We start from the raw sequence: 21,623 nt of genomic DNA on the forward strand, positions 1-21,623 counted from the left end.
TCCCAGCCAAGAATACTAGAGTGGGTTGTCATGCCCTCCTCCAGGGGATCTTCCTGAGCCAGGGCAAACCCACGTCTCCTGCTTGGCAGCTGATTTCTTCACCACAGAGCCACCTGGGAAGCCCCATGGCCTAAATAGAATGCTGCCAGAATAATATATTGTGAAAGAAGGTAAAGTATCTACTGTGGTTCCTGTTGGACTGTCTGTGAAGAGGGGAGAAGCTAGGTTTACCTTTTATCCCTCAGGACTTTGGACAGACAACTTACACACGGTATGTACCAGCCTAAATCAAAAGAGAACCCATTCTAGGTACTGGGAAAAAGTTCAAAGAACATTCCTGATTTACAGTAAGTCAGTGGCATAATATTTAAATTGACGGGACACTATGGCAAGTGGATGAATACTATTAAGACAATGATTAAACATGTTTGTGTCAGGGTTTAAGAGAAGAAAAAATAATCTAAGCTGAATTTTTATACAAGTCTTTATTTACAACTTGTTTAACAACTGTACACTTTTTGCAGCCTTGAAAACATTTTTGTACTTGAATGGGAAAATATAGTTTGACCAAATCTTAACTTTATTCTTCATATACATATACATATATTATATGCATACATATAAACATATACATATAATTAATACCATAACAAGTTGGCAGTCATAAAATTAAAATGAATAAGTGACATCAAAAGGAAATACAATATAAGATTTCAAAAAATTAAAAATCTGTCTTCTGGTGATTTCTTGGACTTCATGTTTTTGTGAGTTTGGTGAAAATTTCTTTCTGAGGCTCTCTAACAAGTCACCTACCTCAGAGAAAACAGTGAGAAAACTCACGAATCTAACAGAGTCAATGACTAGTAAACAGGTGCGACATTGCTCGGATGCATTTTTGTACAAAGTTGCTAAAACTGCACTGATTCATTTGTGAGGTGAAAAATTTAGTCCTACATGGGTTTCCTTTTTGGATTACAATGACTCAGAATGAAATTGTGAAATTACAAATTCAGTAGTCAACCAGAAATAAGAACATACCTAGCAATATCCTTTTTGCAAAGGCTAAACTGCAAGGTGGATAACTACAATGTCAAATGTCAAACTAACAATTCATAGAACAATCAGTAATACTTAAGACATGAGTATAAGGCTATAGAGCTGGGACTGTAACCAATACAACTCCAACTCCAATGTACTAAAGTGTTTTCCAGCTCATCTGAAAAGTTTAAAAAATACTGTAGGAAAAAAAAAAAAAAAAGCCTCTTTCTATCCCCAAATCTTTGATAGAATTTGTTAATCGAAATAAGGCAAATTATTAAACTATTAGATATGTTTGAATTTTACCATTCATCATGCAACCAAAAATTGGGTGCTATAAATGGTGGGGCAAATTTCAAAACACAAAATTGCAAAACAAGATTAAATCTGGAAATTATTCTTCTGAGCACAAAGCATTATGAATTACATATAATCTCTAAACAGCAAAGTTAGTGACAGCAACGGCATATTAGTGCATCTCAATCTTTAATAACTAAGACTATTAAAAAACAAAAGACTACTATTAAAAAAAATTAAAAGGCCCCAAATCATTGATTGGCATTTGTGTACAGTCACTTCCTGTATTTATACGAGCATGTTCTTTCTTATTTCAAGCATCCTGAAAATTTCCCTTAACTAAGAATATGAGTCTCTGCAGAATATAGTTAATATTCTGCCACCAAAAAATAATAAACTCAAATCATGCCATTTGCTCATCTGTACTTGAATAAGAATTTCTTTACAGCTGTTTGTAATTTGATACTACTGGATCAAGTCTGCAGCTTGATTAAAAAGACTGAAAAGGCAGAGGAAAGTATCTGACTTCCTGACAGTATAGTTTTCACTAAATACCAAGCTGATTCCAAAGAGTTACAATTAGTCTCTTCTATTCACTAAAAAATTCAAAGATGCATTTGTATAGATCTGTTTAGTCATGCTAAGCACTTTAGTAATAAGCCAAGGCAATGAATAAATCTTAAAAAAATGTTTCATTAACTAAGTCGCTGGAATAAAATCTGCTTCATACATGAAACTTAACTTGATCCATAATCTAAGTAGTTAAGAGCAAGAAACTAGGAAGAAAATCAAAGAAACTATTTAGATCTTGATATGCCTTTAAGGTGATAGATGATCAAATGTGATTTTGGGGGCATAAATGAAAAACTGCTGGCAGATCTCCTTAGATCTATATATATGTAAAAGAAATGGAACAGAGATTGAAAAGTAGCGGAATAGAGGACTATGATGTCTATCAACTTTTACCTGTAAATAAATAAGCATTCATCAGTTTCTGCTGGATAAGTGTTAGAAACTATCATCAATTTTAAAAGACTACCTAAAAAAGGGAAGAACCTGAAGATACTAAGTTATGATTTATGAAGTTATTTAACTATACCACTTAAAAAGTAAAGTGCTAAGAATCTGTTTAAAAAAATATATTGAAAACTAGTTTCAAAGAATGGGGTTTTGATTTTTCAAGGTCTTTACAAAGGGCTGGTATTAATTTTTATAAAAAAAAATACCTTTCTTTAATGATGCCAGAAAAATCTGTAAGTGTATCATAAGTTAACTGAACGTCTTTATTTCATCCTTATTTTCTCTCTGGGCACCAAATGTCAAAAGCGCCTTCTTCGATGATGGACGCGTTCTGGATCTGTGCTGCCTGGTATGGTAACTGCTTTCCACAGGTGGCTTCTGATGAAATGTGGCTGGGGGACTGGGGAACCGGATTCTTAATTTTACTTGAATTTAAATCAGCACATGTGGCTGTGAATTGGCTAGTGGATTGGACAATGCAGGTCTAGTATCTGCTCTTAACTAGATTAGCAAGAAGCCAAAGGATGCTCAAGACATTTAGAAGGTGATTTATCTGTTCAACGTTCTGTCCCCATGTGTGAGTGTGACTGTGTGTTTAATTTTTTTACTCTGGGAGGATAAAAAGTGGCTCTCCTCTCACAGGTTAGAGTCTAGCCTCCTCTATTTGTGCTTCTGTCTTCCAGGTGACCTGCCTACGCCAAGTAAATCAGCAGAACAGAGGGTAACAGGGAAGAAAGCACTGCAGAAACTGTTCACACTCTAAAAGCACTTCTCTCATCTAAACATAAGACAAAACCCTTACGAGCATGTTCTTAACGAGCACATCTCCCTGTTCTTTGGCAGTAATCACTGTGTTAATGTTTATGTAACAACAAATACTTCAGTATGTTTTGACTATGATTTGAATATAAATATATTCAAGTACAAATGAAGAGAGTCCTGACTCCACAAAACATCTCTCAAAAGAAACAGCTGAAAACTTTACCATATTTGAACTTAAGAAAATGGCCAAATTCATAAGGCGTATGTTCTAGTAGAACTAAGACCACTTTTGTAGCATCCTGCCATGGTTGGTACCTGCTTCTTCCCATCACCTCATCCCCAGCGTTTTCCAGATTCTTGGACATCACAGCTCCTGGAATCTGGCTTTCTTTCTTCTGTGTCTAAGTACATGCAATGACGAAGAAACTATGAAAGTGAAGGAGAGTTTGCCAGTCTGTATTTTGGGAGACAGGTAAATGAAAGGTGACAGCATCTTCTGATTAACCAGAAGACTGTTCACTTATTATTAATGCAACTCCAGGAAACAGGAGTTTAAAGTGTGTCTGTATATGAGAGACCTTGGCTTCGTAAGTATTAACTTCATGAGTCTTATTAACATGACATAAAATATAATTAATGACTTGCAGCCCCAACCCAGCTTCAGATAGCGTTCTAGACTCAGAACTTCAAATCAGACTTTAAACATTTCAGGAAGAGAGCACAGCCCATTTATTTGGGCTGTCTTTTACGGCTTCCTTAGTGAGTCTTCCAAAATAAGGAAAAGAACCCCGGTGGAAAAGATGTACATGGAAAATGCCACAGAAAGGTAGAAGGAAAATACTTATCTAATGTTAGTAAGTAAAGTGCTGTGACTCTTGCAGTAAAGTATAAATAATACATGTGAGTAGAAGTAGTAAATAATATTAAGACATTCAACTCTAATAGTGACATATATAAAACACACTATATATATATTCTACATATATAGAATGTATATACAGTAATCACTGTCCACAGGCTGACAAATTACACCAAGAATAAACACGAGTCCCTTTTATAAGTTTTACAGTATCAATGCTAATCTAATTATTTTCCTTTGTCAGTTCAGAGATCTCTAAAGCAATGATGACCGCTCAGAAGTCTCCCACATGCATTAAAGCCTCAGCATGCTTTGGTGAATTTCTTTTTCTCACTCTGAGCTTGAAACTTACTCATCCTTTTAAGCTCTGAGTTGATATAATTTAGGGTATTTGATAGCCCCATCGTCCTTACATTCCAAGGCTACCTACACACCTTCTCTGATGATTTCATCTTCAGACCCTGAACACCTAGTTCAGAGCCGGGCAGTCATGTTACCAGGTATACAAAGGCTCTCCTTGAATATATACACATAGGAAGTCTACTCTTGCCTTCATTTTAAACAAGATCTTCTGCGGGGCCACTATGTATAATTAAGGCAGACATAAAACTGAGCGTATGGTTTGTAAACCGCACACAGCAGCAGAGCCAGGTTACTTCTAGTGAGTTGGGAGTGAGTTTCAGCCACCGTAGATGTCTCATCTCATCACACCATCCTATCTTCACAGTCTTAAAGATCTATCTTAGATTGAGGAATGGGTTACCAGTTTCAAGATGAAAACTGATGCTTTCCTCTCCACTCACAAACATGTACAGTTAATCTATGCCCAGGGAGTGCCCACTGAAAGGAAGGATGATTAGAAAATAAATTATTTTTGTCTACTCTTTTTTTTTTAACAGAATGACCATATAAAGTCAGAAGATTTTATGTAAACTATTACTTTAGTATTACTATTAAGACCAAGTGTAGGTTGAATGGTGTCAGCACTTCCATCTGTCTGGATATTTGTTTGTAATTAGGTCTTTTCTTCTTCCAATAATCGATCTACTCTCTAGGAGTGGATCTGCCTTGGCAGCCTTAGATTACTTTCTCAGAGTTCTATGCTCTTACATGTAGCATACAAACTTATCTCATAGGATATTATTGGAAAACGTTAGAAGGTAGAAAACTATGTGAGAGAGGCATAATTGCTGAAAAAGAATTCTTAGGACACATTGACAGGCTACAATTGCCAGACTCATATACTTGCCATAATTAGGTTCAGGTCTCTTGTTTCTCAAGTAATGTCCCTTCTCTATCATTTTAAGTGCAGTGTGAAGAACCCAAATATATCTCAGGATAACATTAAATATAAATTTTAAAGCTTTTATAAATACATGGGAATTGGGTTGATAAAAGGCTGTTTTAAAACAAATTATTGGTACATATTTCTCAAGAACATAATCAGTGACTGAAAAGAGATGGCGGTCATCACACCTGCCCTTTACTTTATGAAAAAAAGGAGCAAAATTTTGACACTTCCATGATTTAGGGGAATGGGGAGGGGGAGCTGTGTCAGTAGCAGATTATTTTATGTTTTTTAGGCTTCTGAGAAATAAACATTATTTGTTGTACAACTTAAGAACAATAAAATTACCGTGCTTAAATTGGTCACTAAAACATTTCCAAAGTTTTCAACAGAATGAACATACACCAATTATTATTTAAATATGCTTTATAGAAAGTAAAAAAAAGGATGACAGAGAATAGCTTCCCTCATATAAAAAAGTCATGATACAAAATATTCGAATCATTATAGTTACAAAGAATAAGCTCTGAAACTGCTTTTTAAATGTAGTGAAACTGGGCTGTACATTACTAAAATGAGCTGCCATTTTCACAGTTGGAAATAGAGGAAGAGAGATGATCATTATAAAAAGGGGAAAAAAAAAAAGGAAAAAGCGTGCTAAAATAATTTTCAAAGATTCTGAGAGCCCCTCTTATTTTGTTCCTACCCTGTGGGGTATCACATAGACATCACTGCTGAGAAATGCACTCTGTAGTTCCACAACCATTTCTAGGCAGAGTCACTTTGTAATTTGAGGATAAAAAGTCAAAACGTGGTCCACAGCTTAATGAACAGACAACAAAACTCATGTTGCTGTTTTGCTCTCAGCTAAAAAAGCAAAACGCCAAGCACTGTCCTCTCCCTTCAGGGCCACAGAAGTTCTCATCTAGGTGGCTCTAAACTAACGGGGTTTACACTATCTGGCTTACTAGTAATTTGTCAGATAAACCTCACGTGTTCCAACTGGGGAAAGTTCTGACACTCCCGGAGTCTGAGATCTGGACCACTGGAGATTCATTGCAGGAAGTTAGGATTAAAGTTCAAAAATTTAGAGTTTTGCTTCAAGACAATTCTTATAGTGAGATAAAGATTTTCAAACTTTTAACAGGGTGTTATCTTTAAAAGATGAATGCTTTTTGGAGAGCAAGAGACTCCAAAAAATATCTTGTATCATTAGATGTGAATAAATAAAACTGCAACTGAGGAGGAAGTGTGAGTAAAAAAATTCATAAATAAAAATGTACCTCTCCTTCAACCTTAAACCCCGCTTCCCTTCACATGGCTTACTGCTGGTCTGTCTGTAACAGCACAGATTCGCATGCCTTTCTGACGCCTTCTGATGGAATGTGGGCGGATGCTTCTGAGCGGAAACCTTTAGCTTACGTTTGTGCAGTTGAGTTGTTACTACACAGACAAAGCGGTTAAGACCTCAACAAAAGCTGACAATATCATCCTTATTATAATGAATCATCTCACTAGCCAGTTTTATCAAACAGAAATAATTCAATCCTGATCAGTGTTTAGAAAACGGAGCCTTGGGACTACCCTGGTGGTCCAGTGGTTAAGACTCTCCTGCTTCCAATGCAGAGGACACAGGTTCGATCCCTGGTTGAGAAACTAAGATCCCACATGCCACGTGGTGTGGCCAAAAAAAAAAAAAAGAAAATGGAGGCTTTATTTTGGGACTTCTTTTTTTCTTGGTTATTAGGTAATCAGACAAATACTAAAAAGATCTGATGGAGTTTGTATGAGTTCTTGTAAGTACAACTGTATTTTTTATTCTCTTTTAAAGATGTGGTAAATTGTAATATTTGCTGGATTTTTTCCCCCATTACAAACTTGTTAAATACACATTGCAGAATATAAAATTTATGCTTTTGTGGTCTTTAGTTACTAACTTTGTATTTTCTCACCCTGGTTAGAAGGAAAACAGAAAATAATGTTTTTGTTTAGAAGAATTCAGACCTGGGGCGACGCCTCGCCCCACCCTTAATGCAGTAACTCTGTGCTGAATAGAATAACTGAATAACTCTGTGGTGCACCAGGACTGGCTCCACTGCCCCAGGGAGCGCAGGCTTCATGGAGCCACTGTGCGTGGGCATCTGTCCAGCACGGCCCAGCTCAGCTCCCGTCTACCTAAGGCGCCCAGCGTCTCGCAACTTGCAGAGAGATCGTGCACTGGCACAAACCTCCTAGAGATTAATAATCATCACTGAGAAAAGAGAAATTCATAAAACCCTGCCCAAAAGCTGGGCCAAGGAAATAGGGTTCTCACTGGGACAGTGAGATTTGTTTCTCAGTTTTATTCGTGCTTTTCAAAAAACATCACAGAATGTTTAGAAATAAAATTTCTGTTATGGAATGAAAGCAATATATTAAAACTTAGGATATTGTAAAGGTGAGTGAAGGTTATGAATGTAAACACCAAAATAATGGGATGCTGGAGAAAAATGGGATGGAAAATTTCCTTCCAGGAGCTTGGCACGTGCCCATGTAGAGAAACAAATCTGGGTAGGTGGCTGGGTAGGAGGCCAGGACGGGGCTAGCACTAGAGAATTAAAATGAAAACTCCTTATCTCATGGGATAGAATCCACGTAAGAAACAGCTCGGGGACTCTGGTTTTAGTCCATCTTATTCTGCAGGTGTTATTTACCAGTAATTTCAATTTTACCAAGGTTAGTGTTCATGCCTTATTTTAAAACAGTTGGATCCATTCTCTAATTTGTGAAATAAGGGGATTGGAAGTGGTGGGGTGGGCGAGGCTGAACCATCTTAATCTTTTATTGTCAAAACATTCTATGGGCTTGGGTCTGCCCAGCCTCCGGAAGCCCCAGGATGCACCTACTCACATGGTTCTATCCTTTACTACTAAGTCCTCCCGCTTTTCTTCTTACCAGGTGGAGGCATTCACACTGAGCTCAGACTTCTGTACTTAATGTAAAATATTAGCTCAATGCATCGAGTCATTCCTGCACACTTTCTAATACCTTTCTTTAGGTATAGTTTCCAAGGACAAATGAAAACACCTAAAATAATTTTAGGTCCATTTTCTTAAAAAAAAAAAAAAAAGGAAATAAGGATTAAAAATCAGACATCCAAATATAGCTTCTGAAAATTCTTAAGTACATTTAGCTTGATTTAAAGTTACTCATTTATATTTAATATACAAAACTAAATGAAACCTGAACTTCCAAACAGCAAGTACATGAAATACAATCTTCTTAACAGGTAACCTATCTAAAACCAAAACCAAATAAACGATCAACCTAATTTCAGTAAATTTTTGCTTTTAAAAAATGGGTTGTGGTGCAAGAGAAAGGCTGGAGGAGAATATATTTAATATAATTTGGGGCCAAATATTTAAGCCAATATGGAAAGCGAGCCAGAGACATTTCATGTTTAAATGAATGATATTTTGCATTTACATAGCACCTTATATAGTCAAAGTGCTTCACAATCTCTGTTACTTGACAGCCATTCATCAACGTAAATAAACAGTTTATAATCTGTCAACAAATGTAAGCACTTTGGGGCAACCAAATACCCGAGAGAGAATCTGCCTGGCAGCAAATTCTTAGACTCATCCACAGAATTAAGAAAGAGACCTGTCAGAAACATCACACACAGGAAGTCACTTACTGATCTTAATGACTGATAGTAAGATGTTAAGTATTAGGAATTAGTGAGAAACAGAAGGGTCTATATTAAGGAATAAGTAATACAAATGAGGTGCAAGTCAACAAGGAAATTACCCCGAAGGTAAGGCTACCTGTGACTTGCAAGTATATAAAAAATAAATCATTTAGACATGGAGGGTGGTTGAAATTCAGTGTTATCCCCACTGCTAGAATCTGATCCCCAGTTACTGTGATATTCCAAAACAAAACAAAAAAAAGAATGTACTGCCTGATTTTTTTTCTTCTGTAACTTCTCCCCCAACAGCCTAACCAACACATTCACTTCTGCCAGCAAACAATATAGCAGGAAATAATGAAATTCTATTTATGTTTTAAAAATAGTTTCCAAATCTTCAGACAAATTTAATTTCCTATAAAACAATGTGAAAACTCGTTTTTTTCCCTCTAAATAATTCTCTCAGGTGCCTTGGGTGAGAGCTGATTAGCACCTCTGCCAATGTATTTATGTCTTTGCAAAAAGTGCACTTGCCAACCATTTTATATAGTAAATATGTAAGTTATTTGAAGTGCATTTGGAAAACAATTGAAAACACAGATTAATACATCATAAAAAGATTAATTCCCTTTAAACAAAGACATTCTTAGAAAGCATGGTAACACAGAGGCACGATAGAGAATATAAATTGTATCTCAATTATTGGCAGAAAATCTAATTCATTACAAAGCCTACACTGTTGGGGAAAGGACATTTTCATACAAAGAAAAGTACTGCACTAATATACAACACGTTTAACTGGGCATTTAAAAAGGTTTTGGCACATTAAAAGGAACTGACAGGACTACAGAATAAAGGACTGAGAAACGAAAGCATTACAGATACAGAAAAGAGAAAGTCCTCAAATGAGACACAACTGAAGGGTAACATAAAATGGAGACGAAATACAAGCTGGCTGAACTTCCTGAAACGCCGTGCCATGTAACAGAAGTGTGTGTTGAACGCGGGTGTTTCTACCCCAGCGGCGGGACTTGTCTACCTTGCGGTGGCTGGCTGGACGTGGCCCGGGTAAGACCTCCGCGTGCTGGTGGCCTGCCTCTGCCTCGCCAGGAACGACTGCCCCGACCCTGTGCTCGCAAGCCTGTCTTCAGCCGCCTTTTTGTGCAGAGTCATCCCCTACATCACAGGCAAGAGAAGTCATCAGAAACCAGGGAACGCACTTTCACAGGGGAAAACGATCATGCAGAATTTGTTACATGGGGTCAAAAGGCAAGATTTAATCTGTAATTCTCTTCATTACAGATTAAGGTCTTAGAAACATCCTAGTTCCAACAATTGGGTACAAATCCTCCTGTGGAGAAATGAAGGCTGAATTTTCTGAATTTACAATAATCCAGACGGTAGATAACAAGAGATGGATCTTTGGAATTATATCACCCACATGAAATCATACACACTTCCCTTTCAGATCAGATGTATAAAGTGATTTTCCAAGGCAGAAAAAGGGCAGTTGATTGGTAGCGGCTGATTCACGTGGGGGTACGGAAATCACAGGGTTCAGGTAGAACAGAAGACCACACAGCAGTTGTCCTTTCTGAAGGCGGAGAATCACACCAGGTGTAATACATACCACCGCGCTGCTTTTCTTCCCAGGCAGACTTGTGTTCTCAAGTTAAGGGAAGCTCCTGATGGCCCCCAACAGAGGGCCCACTGCACGCAGGGGTCTTTCCTGAGGACTGGAGAGGAGCCCACCCGCCGGGTCCAGGACCTCCAAACAGGAGGGAGGCAGGCTGCAGCCCTCTCTAAACTGAGAGGAGTCAACAGTGAGCACTCGGAGCAGATGGGGAAAGACGGCCTCAGTGCTCATTGAATGAGCTGGAGACAACCCTGGCCAGAGAAACGGGAGGAGCTGAGGGCGGCCAGCTCCTTTCGCCAGTGACTGCAGACAAGACGATGGGAGCAAGTGGACGCTGGCGACAAGGAGGCAGAAGGACGAGGGCCAGGAGGAGAGGCAGAAAGACGCCCAGAGAAGCTGGGCAACCAGCACAGAAGACGAGATACACCTCCCATCACCGGTCAGCTCCACAGAAACAGGGGTCAGGGCTCAGCGTTTTAGGTAGGCCGAAGGACACAACATCCTCAATTTTCCCAATGAGAAAATCCAGGATGTGCTTTTCACTCAGTTTGAAACTAAACCATTTAAGGATCTGAGGACAATGGACAAATATCTACTGGTAATATTTAACCTACTGATTTGCCTACATATATTAACAATTATATTTTATTAAAATATACCTTTTTTTAAAAAACTTTCATAATCCAAACAACGTATTCAACTTGTTGACACAATGTTTAAGATCTCAGGATCCATCACAAGGCCATTCTCTGAGATACTTAATACCTTTCACCAGGTACTAAGCTACTCATCACCTTCACTTCCATTTCAGTTGTCTGAAATGCAGAACTTTCTGAATGTATATATGAAGTTTTTGTTGTTGTTCCTTTAATCACTTAGTTATATCTGACTCTTTGTGACTCCATGGACTGTAGCCCACCAGGCTCCTCTGTCCATGGAATTCTCTAGGTAAGAATACTGGAGTGGGCTGCCATTTCCTTCTCCAGGGGATCTTATCGGTCCAGGGATTGAACCCACATCTCCTGCACTGGCAGGTGGATTCTTTATCACTGAGCCACCAGGGAAGCCCTATGAAGCTTTTCCAGCTATCTTATCTGAACATAACTTGTGAGATCCTACTGGGAGATATTCCTTCATTCTCTGTGGAGTTGAAAACTATCAATAGGATTCTTCTTTAATACCATATCACGGAGTAAATCAGTTTGGTTCCATAATATGTGAAGTCATAAAAATCAATCAGCTCTATGAAATTACTAGTAAGGACTGAGGGATCGAGCTCCAAGGCTGCTGCTAACTAACCCTGACGGAGGACAGAGAGGAAACAGCACGGGTGGAATCAGCACCAGTTCCCAGAGACCTCCCCTAAATATAGTTTTTTCTTTTTTTTTTTTTAAATTTTATTTTTAATTAATCTATATTAACAGTAGTGGTACCATAAACCCAGTAAGACTCCCTCTTTTCTTTTTTAAAATTGGGATAAAATCTTAAATATGTATCTTTAACCAAGGCAAATAAATATAAATGTGGACATGGCATAAAATTGTATGAATTTCTGACAAAAGCTCAAATCACACTATTAGCAGACCTGGGACACTAACCTTTAAGACACAGTACCAACTGTAACTGTAAAATGGTATAATTTACAATTATAATTGTAAAATGGTATTGTGTCATGAAACACAACTAGAGGGTCAAATGGGTATGGGGAAAGGAATCAGTCTCAGGCAACTAAACTCACATTTGGAAAAGGCAAAAGTGGTTGTGTTGGGAAGAAGAACAAGGAAGAAAAAGAAGGGCTTCCCTGGTTGGCTCGGTGGTAAAGGATCCGCCTGTCACTGCAGGAAACACGGGCTCGATCCCTGGTCGGGGGAGACCCCACACGCTGCGGGCAACTCAGCCCGTGTGCCACAAGTGCTGAGTCTGTGCTCTAGAGCCCGGGAACTGCAACCACTGAGCCCACGGGCCTGAGTCTGCTCCCAGCAAGAGAAGCCACTGCAGTACGAAGCCTGCGCACCCCAACTAGAGAACCCCCACCCCCGCACTGCAGCTAGAGAAAAGCCCACACCGCAACAAAGACCCAACGCAGCCCAAAAGGAAATACATAAATAAAGTTATTAAAAAGACGACGAAAAGGTCTAGGAAAAAAATTTTGAAAAAAAGTACAGCATTCTTCAAAATCCACAGCTCTTCGTATCTGGAAAAATCTTACTGAAAGTCAAAATGCTGGTGAGCATTTATTTTCCCCTGCCATACGTACATTTTTTTGTGTATTAGAAAATTCAATTTCAAATTTCAGGGTCCCACACTGAACATTTACCAAACCCTGTGAGACAATTAAACTATCTTTGTTATAAGAACCAGTCCTGCAAAGCCAGCAAAATAGTCCCACAAAAAAAACCCTATTCCATCTGTGTTTAGATATGACTGAAGTCACTACACCCAAGGACAAATGGTTCTGAGAGAAAATCTTCCATCTTTCAGGACAGTGCCCACAGTGTTCTAACCCCGTTTATGGTGGGTTCTCGTATCTGCTGTTCGGCCCTAAGATCAGCGTTAGGGTTTTGTTAGTGTGTGTTAGGACGGCAATTACTTTTCAGATTCATTCGGTAGAATGACTTCTACACTAAAGGAGTATAACAAATAATACATATTCATTGAACTTTGCAAAGTGTTTTGACATGTTATTTTCTTACCATGTTGTACCAGGCACTGACAATATATTTCTCTTCCATCTCTCTTTGACACTTTGTTTTCTCATATTCTTTCTAAAAAGCAAGCACATGTAAGCATGTAAAGATGAAAAACATTCGACACCAGTAAAAATCTAATTTATGCCCATCTAAATTCATGGGCACCACTGTACAGCTGGCCCTCTATATCCACAGGTTCCACATCTACAGAGTCAGCCCACTCCAGGCCCAAAACAGAAAACACAGGGCTTCCCAGGTGGCTCAGTGGTAAAGAACCCTCCTGCTAAGGCAAGAGACACGGGTTCCAGCCCTCGGTCGGGAAGATCCCCTGGAGAAGGAAACGGCAACCCACTCCAGTGTTCTTGCCTGAGCGATTCCATGGACAGAGGAGCCTGGGGAGCTACAATCCATGAGGTCAGGGGGTCACAAAGAGTTGGACATAACTTAATGAGTAAACAATGACAAAAACAAACAAAAAGCCATATATTCCAAAATAGAAAAAAACAGACAAAAAAATCCATAGCATTTACATTGCATTAGGTATTACATTGCAGGCAGATTTGTTACTGCCTGAGCAACCAGGGAAGACCCTGCATAACTAATCTGGAGATGGTTTAGAGCACACGGATGATGTACAGAGACTGAATGCAAACAACCACATTCACTACTGCCTACAAGGGACTTATGCATCCACAGACTTGGGTAACTGTGCCCTATAGATGTGGAGACTGTACACAGCAAGGCTTCTAGAATCAAAAATAAAAAAATCAAATGTCTTATCATATTATAGTAAACTACCTCCAATGAATGGAATTGCCGGTCCCGTTCCTGGAGCTGATTTTTAAGAGCTTGTATTTCTGGTGCTGCTCCTTGATTCTGTTTAGGATCTAAAGTACGGATAACCTGCAAAAGGAATAAAATAAAACAATTTAAGTCTCAAATCTACAGTGTATAACATCTACGGCAGCAGTTATCAAAAAAATAAATAAATAAACCTTATGCGAGTCCAAAACTATCTCATAAGGATATTTTAAAATTTGAATGTATGAAATGATGTTCTGCTGTTACAACTTCTAATTATAGACAAATTTAAAATTAAGTGAAAGAGTCCATCACAAGAAGTAATTCTGGCTTAAAATTCATCAATCGCAGCGCAGTGGACATGACTGACGGCAGTCTTCCCCTTTCTGGTCCTCTGACTTGATTCAGGGGCCTCTGCCTCTGACCAGGTGTGTGAGCAGGGAACGGGGCTCGATGTCCACACGCCTGTCACTGTGACCGTCTCCTCTGCCAGAGGCTGGGTGGGGTTTAGACTCGGGCAGGGGACACAAGTCTAGCTGGGACACCTGCCGGCTTCCGGGAAGGGTCTTTTTGACCCAACAGTTTTACTATCAAAACCAGTCAAGCCTGTAGAAAAATGATCAATTCTACAGAAAACTTGAAAGAGCAGAACAGTGAAACCGCATTTCCTTTAACACAGACTTCTTAGGCTCCCCCTCCACTCCAATGCCTATTTCTACTTTTCATAAAATGGATTTTCACCCCAAAGTCTGGATTTATCTGATGACTTTCTAAAGGTAATTTATTTAACTGGTTCCAATAACCTCATTCTCTCTGGGAACTGCCAGCTAGGCCCAGAGCCACTTTAGATTCAGGCTGACCACAGCTGAGGCTCTTCGGGAGGCAGAGGTTGGCCCTCCTAGGGCGTGCAGCTCATCTTTTTGTTTTGGCCGCACAGTGCAGCATGTGGGATCTTAGTTCCCTGATCAGGGATCGAACCCATGCCCCCCAGCCTTGAAGTGTGGAGTCTTAAGGACTGGACCACCAGGGAAGTTGCTCACGCAGCTAACTTGAACTATTAGGCGAGGTGAGGACTGTCCCTCCTCTCCTACATGGAAAGGTGCTTTCCTCTTGATAATCAGAAGTTGCCCGGGGCTGGGGCACCGTTTCGGTCACTGCCTCCTGCTTGGGCACTTTTGGTCCGGTCTCCTCATGGTCTGAGAGGTCATGGTTCAGGCGTGTATCACGAGACGTCAGTGAACCACGATCAGAAAGCAGAGAGACCCGCAGACTCACACTTACACTTTTGGCTTTCTCTAGGTATTTCTTATATCGTTCTTCCATTTGCTTCATTTCCTCTTCTTTCTTCCGTAAAGCTTCTTGTAATTCTTCAATTTTTAAGGCTATTGATGAGACAGTAGACCGTAACAACTTTAAAAATACTTCAACTGACAAAACAGTAAATAGTTAACAGCTTTGAGAGATTGTTTGGTCTATTCTTACATATAATTTAATTTTTAAAAATCCACAATCTTTTTTTAACAGAAAGCTTTTCTTAGAAATAAAAACTACACTATGGAAGTACACAAATTATAAAAAGCATTCATTGAAGGCTAAAGGGATAACAAAATGTGGTCTATGTGTACAAATAGTTGGATATTATTCAGCTTCAATCCCGATACACGCTACAGCATGGAGGCATTACACCAAGTGAAAATGAAAGCCACTATGCGAAGTGAAGTACGCCAGACAAAAAAGGACAGATATTGTATGATTCCACTTTTACGAGTTGTATACAAGAGTCAAGTGCAAGGGGCTGAAAGCAGAATGGAGGTGACCAGGGGCTGGGAAGAGAGGAGGCGTCGCGTGGGTGTTTAATTAGTAGAGAGTTTCAGTTTAGACAGATGAACAAGTTCGGGAGATAGACAGTGGCTGTATGACATCGCAAATGTACTTAACATGTCACTTAACTGTATACTTAAAAATGGTTAAAATGGTCATTTTTATGTTATGTATATTTCACAACATAAAAAAAGTAAAAGTCTGTATTGCTCCCACCTCCACACAAAAGAATCAACAAAGTCAAGTTACCTACATGTGCAAATACCAACAAAAGTAAATTAAGTCTGGTTGACATACTGCAACTGCGCTACGAAGATAATTTCATAAAATACACATTAGCATTCATAGTTAAGGAAAAATGACAATGGAATTAGAAATCTAAGCACTATTGTATAGATGACCATACACACACACACACACTCTTTCTGTGCTTTCTGTGAATAGGGTACATTCCTTGATTGCTAGAAAATATATAATAGGGCCTATTTCTAAAAGAATAAAATTTTACATAAACGTATTATCATGAGGGTAATGCATGGCTAACCAACTGAAAACTGATCATCAGGAAAAACTCACAGCTGTTGTTAAATCTTGGCTCAAGATCTTCGATGATGGCCCTCTTCTTCTGCAGCTCATTATTGGCTTCATGCAGCTTCTCTCTGCAACAAAATATGTAACTGTGTCACCTACACTGTTTTGCATTTCCTTCACTTGAAAGATGTAAGTTCTTTATTCTCAGGATACAGTAGCATATAGCACACAAATGCTATGAAACAAAGATGCAAAGACTTAACCAACATAAACATATTAATATTTTCTAAAGGACTAAAACCTAGAGACAAAAATCTCAGAGTCTGAGATAGCAGCCATTCTTTCATATAAACCTTCAGCCCGGGGGGCCAAGTTGAGCCCGTGGCCCGTTTCTGTGTAGAAAGCCTTTAGGACACAGAGCCTTGGTTTACATACTGTCTACGGTTGCTCTCAAATCAGAAATCAGTGGTTGTGACACAGACTGTGGTTTGTAAAACCTAAAGCCACTGCTTTCTTGTTCCTCATAGAAAACGTTTCTGCCTCCTGATCCAGAGGGTCGCAGAGTCCTAGCTGGGACCGTAAATACTACTGTCAAGGCTGTTGTTTTCAGCTTTGCAGCTTGTGCTGATTTGTCATGGGAGCCATGGGGAACTGACACAGGCCTCCCCTTCACTAATAAGGTGTTTTTGATGAAGATTTTTACCATGTAGACGACTGAACACAGAACCATGGTCAGACAGTAGTTTTATGAAACAACAGGCATTCTATTTTCTGCAACAAGAGGCGGGAAATGACCAAAGGACAGACTTCAGCATGAAACTCCCTGCAGGTCACCTCCCAGTGCTGGGAGGTGACAGGTGCTGTTCTAGAAATGTAAGCACCTGCAGGGTTAGACTTGCTACCCCGTGTCAGTGGCTCGGAGCACTTGCTTTCCCCACATTAAAGAAGAAAGCGGACAGCATGCGGCAAACTGCCAGCCCAGAGAACTCTTTCCAATCCCCGCAGGACAGGCACGTGAGCTCTGTGCACCCAGGGTGTCTGGTTCACCACAGCCCACCAGTGGAACTCTCCACCAGGCTGGCAACCCACGGCCACCCACACTCAATGTCTATAAGGACAGAGTTCGGCCAGGGTATGACAGAGAGAAGGACTCAAGTTGATACTAGGTGTGAGAGAAATCACAAAACACGCCTAACATCGTCAACCTCCGATAAAGAGGTTGACAAACACTTCTTCATGAGAAAACAAATGTTGTATTTTAAAATGGAATCTTCTAGATTAAACAGTCCTGTTCGGGTATGCTTGCAATGCAAGGAAGTGTTTGAAAAGCTGCTACTGTTGACAAGCTTAATGATACTTTAAAACATTTATATAAAAAGGAAGGTTCAGCTGGCCACAGGCTCCAGAGCTGGTAGAGTGCAGCCTGGGGGCCAAATTCAGCCTGTGGCCGCTTTCAGGGTAGAAAGCTTTGGGGACACAGTCAGAGCACTGGTTTAGATACTATCCACAGCTGCCTTTGAACCACAGCTCAGTGGCTGTGGCACAGACCATGGGCCACAGAACCTGAAGCAAATGCTCTCTGTTCTCACAGGAAACACTTCTGCCTCTTGATCCGGAGGGTCACACAGTCCTACCTGGGCCCGTAAACACTACTGTGAAGACAGAAAACTCTGGAAGCTCACGTGAGAACACAGTTCTAATGCAGCAGTTGGTTGATTCAAGGACCTTGGGTGCAGATGAGCCTTTAGACCAGGAGAGCCCCAACCCCGGGGCCACAGGCTGGCAGCAGTCCGTGGCTGGTTAGGAACCAGGCGGCACAGCAGGAGGCGGGCGGCCAGTGAGGCGGTTTCGTCTGTATTTACGGCCGCTCCCTGCCGGTCGCGTCCACACCCGAGCCCCGCCTCCCGTCAGATCAGCAGGGGCGTTTATAAATGCCATGTGCTGGAATCATCCCGAAGCCATCTCCCCGCTCCCTGTCCATGGAAAAACTGTCTTCCATGAAAACCAGTCACTATTAACGTCTCTCATGATCGTCTCCACCTTGAGGGCCACCCGGGCCCCTGCCTAGATGCTCTGTAACCACCAACACAAAACACTTCTGCTTCTCTGGACAACCCGACAATGGCTGCAACAGCTTTTATACTCACAGATGCTCTTCAAGCTTCTTCTTTAGAAGAACTGACTGAAAATGGAAAATAGAAAATAGTTTATTACTTGACATTTTAACGAATACATTAATTACTTTAAAAAAAAAAATGAAGAGTACTTGTTCAGGGTTGCAAATAACTCTGAGCAAGCCCTCAGTAAGTTCTCTGGTCAAAGTTTGAAAATTTATGATGTACCCAAGTTTGTTTCTCTCTGATAAGGGAGACAACAGCTCATAAGTGATCGCAATCAGTATAAAAAAAAAACCCCAAACTGCATATCTAAATTCTCTATAGCCAGGGACATGAATAAAAAAGTCCTTCAGGTACAGACCTAATATTCTTGGACACAAGAGGCAAGTAAAGTCTAATAATAGCAAGAGACTTTCCCTAAGACTTTTTGGGATTCCCTGGTGGCTCAGACGGTACAGAATCTGCCTGCAAAGCAGGAGATGCAGGTTTGATCCCTCGGTTGGGAAGATCTCCTGGAGGAGGAAATGGCAATGCACTCCAGTATTCTTGCCTGGGAAATCCCACGGACAGAGGATCCTGGTAGGCTATAGTCCAGGGGTCACAGAGTCAGAACCAACTGAGTGACAAACACATATGCAAGATACTTTTTATCCATGCTATTGTCTTCCGTGCGTCATGGGATCAACTCATGCAAACACTTAATGACTTAATCCGAGATTCCTGATATGCACGGACTGCAAATAACTTACATGACGGAATGCGCAAATGAAGGAAAAGTCAGCCACAGCGTTTAACATGCTGGGGAATGCAGCTTTGGGTATTTAAAAAAAGTCTCCTGAGATGCAGGAGATCAGAACGTACGCAAAATAAGCAAAGAATAATGGCATTCCATACAGGACCGCCAGGTTTCATGATCAAACTCAGCACTAGTGGGGTACATATTATGAATGAATTTTATGAAGCAGTCCATGTTGAGATACATGGTTACATAATTAATTCGGTTGAATTCAAATAATACGGACTTAGAAAACAGACTGTCCAATCAGTGCAGAGCCACAGGGGGGAACACACCCCTCACACCGGGTCCTTCCAGTTTCAGCCCCCTGACTCAATAATGATTGCTGTAATCGCTTACTCCAGCCCATTCTGAGCCAGCCCTGGAATATTCAGATGCCCTGCTCTGCTGAGTGTGTCAACTGCAGCCAGGTGAATGGGCCACAGTGTTCTCCACCACTGCGTCCCCCAGGCAGAGAGAAAGACGACAATCCCGCTGGCTTTTGATTACTGCTGTCCCTTCTCTGGTGCCCAGGGTGAAATGAACACATTTTAAGAAAACATCTTAGCTTTCATTTTGCTCTCATGTTTTGATTAGGTTCTAAGCAAAATTCATTGTCGATGTTTATTCTGAGACAGTGTGCAGGAAGTAAGATGATGATTTAATCTCTCAAAAGAGAGCGGTTACCAGGCTGGGCACGGCACTGAAGCTTGTCACAGGTGTTGACTTGTGTTAACCTCACCACAGTGGGTGCCACCAACCCCTCTCGGGGCTGAGGGATGCCCGGGCGTTTCCAGAGGCAGAGCCCGCACTAGAGCCCAGGCCTGCAGACCCCAGCGTCTATGTATGGCCTTCATGCCCCTGCCTCCTGGGCCGCATGCCTCCCCAGCTGAAGACTGGTACTCTCATAAAGCATGGCAGGAGGGGGCCAGACCGTGGCAGCAAGCTCGCATCAGAACACTTTATAAAAACAAACCAGTTATGACATTGGGTAGGAGCGCAGCGGGGAGAGAAAGGAGCGAGTTCCTTTCAGTCTGACTTGTTAGGTTTTTGATATCCTTTAAGTATCTTAATTGTAAAGGACATAAACCTATATTGGTTATCTTCATTTTGCATAGAAGCCCCGTAATTTAAAATTTCAACAACATCAACTATGATGGCAGATAATGCATAAATCAAAACACTGCTCAATATATAGAAATGAATAGGAAGCCATACTTACAATAGCCTTGAGCAGAGACCATGCCAAGAGACAGAGAGGACACATTAGTATGAAGCATACACAGCAGCCAACAGAAGGAACGATTTAGTAATTCATGAACAGAAGTAAAAGATATGCATTTTGTTCAAAAAATGTACATTTTTCTTTCTTCTACGATCTCATCCTGTCTTGTTCTCTGGAGTTTTATACATTGTGGCTAGCTCAAATTATCCATATGCCTGGATAGAACCAATGCTTTTCTGCTTCCACGCTAAAAATAAATGACATAAAAATAATAATAAAAATGTGCAGACCATGCTACTCTGCCTTAGGTCACAGGACTATGCTTTTGATAACAGAAATGGGCGGAAAGTGTGTTTCTTCGGAGGATGCCTCTCACTTGGCAGGGGTTCTGTGCATGGAATGCTGGTTGAGGCAACGCTGCAGGTTGAGTGAGAGACAGAAGACAAAGCGTCAAACGTCTGCTGGGCAAGAACCGCTCGGCGTGGCCCACGTGTTCCTCCACATCGTGAGAGTGAGGAAAGCTTCCTTCTGAATCTTTATAGAGGAGAGCGCTCTAAGAGGAATTTCAGGAATTTACAGCGCAACATCTCATTAGCATCTGAACAGTCAAATAAACTAATTAATGCTAAAAGTACTTTTAGGGTTGGCAACTCATTTCTGAAATATCGTCTCTTGAAGTAGTGACGTGCAGCGTAAATAATTAGATTTCATTCCCACAGAGGTCTCTAATCAGGCCATGTAAAATTATTTTTTGTAGAATAAATCTCTTTCTGTATGTTTTAATATTAGAGAAACAAGTATAGCGGTTATTGCCCTGAGGCTGAGCAGATGCTGATGTTTTGCCATGTTCACCTCCTATGACCCACACATTCTTCTCCTCTCTGCAGATCAACAGGAAGTCTCCTCAGGTCCAAGACCAAAACCAAGACTACATTTACCTCAGTTTAAGGGACCTAGTGGTGCCACTGAACTAAGGAACGCCGCTTCGGCTCGCTTCTAAGACCCTTTGGTGAGGTTTACTGGTATCTTCACGCCCGAATGGTGGCTCTGCTCGGCATTAGTGTTCTGGATAAAAGCAAACTAGTTCCAG

The 21,623-nt window shown here is 40.5% G+C and overlaps 1 protein-coding gene across 4 annotated transcripts in view; it reads right to left on the reverse strand.

The window, feature by feature from the left end:
- Window positions 1–466: 466 nt before the first annotated feature.
- HOOK3 (hook microtubule tethering protein 3) overlaps window positions 467–21,623 on the reverse strand; it is an 87,856-nt gene continuing 66,699 nt past the window's right edge. For 2 of the 4 annotated variants that reach the window (XM_055566977.1, XM_055566980.1), the window contains exons 17-23: window positions 18,564–18,598; window positions 16,462–16,544; window positions 15,346–15,446; window positions 14,062–14,166; window positions 13,267–13,338; window positions 9,977–10,113; window positions 467–3,543 (exon numbers count right to left, since the gene is read on the reverse strand). In XM_055566977.1, coding sequence (XP_055422952.1) covers window positions 3,519–3,543; window positions 9,977–10,113; window positions 13,267–13,338; window positions 14,062–14,166; window positions 15,346–15,446; window positions 16,462–16,544; window positions 18,564–18,598 — 558 coding nt within the window. In that variant the 3' untranslated portion in view covers window positions 467–3,518. Of the gene's footprint in view, window positions 10,114–13,266; window positions 13,339–14,061; window positions 14,167–15,345; window positions 15,447–16,461; window positions 16,545–18,563; window positions 18,599–20,144; window positions 21,087–21,623 lie in introns of those variants that run through there. The other 2 variants (XM_055566979.1, XM_055566981.1) reach the window with 2 other exon arrangements.

Source organism: Bubalus kerabau, chromosome 2 (assembly GCF_029407905.1).
Source record: "Bubalus kerabau isolate K-KA32 ecotype Philippines breed swamp buffalo chromosome 2, PCC_UOA_SB_1v2, whole genome shotgun sequence".
In the NCBI taxonomy this organism is placed as follows: domain Eukaryota; kingdom Metazoa; phylum Chordata; class Mammalia; order Artiodactyla; family Bovidae; genus Bubalus; species Bubalus kerabau.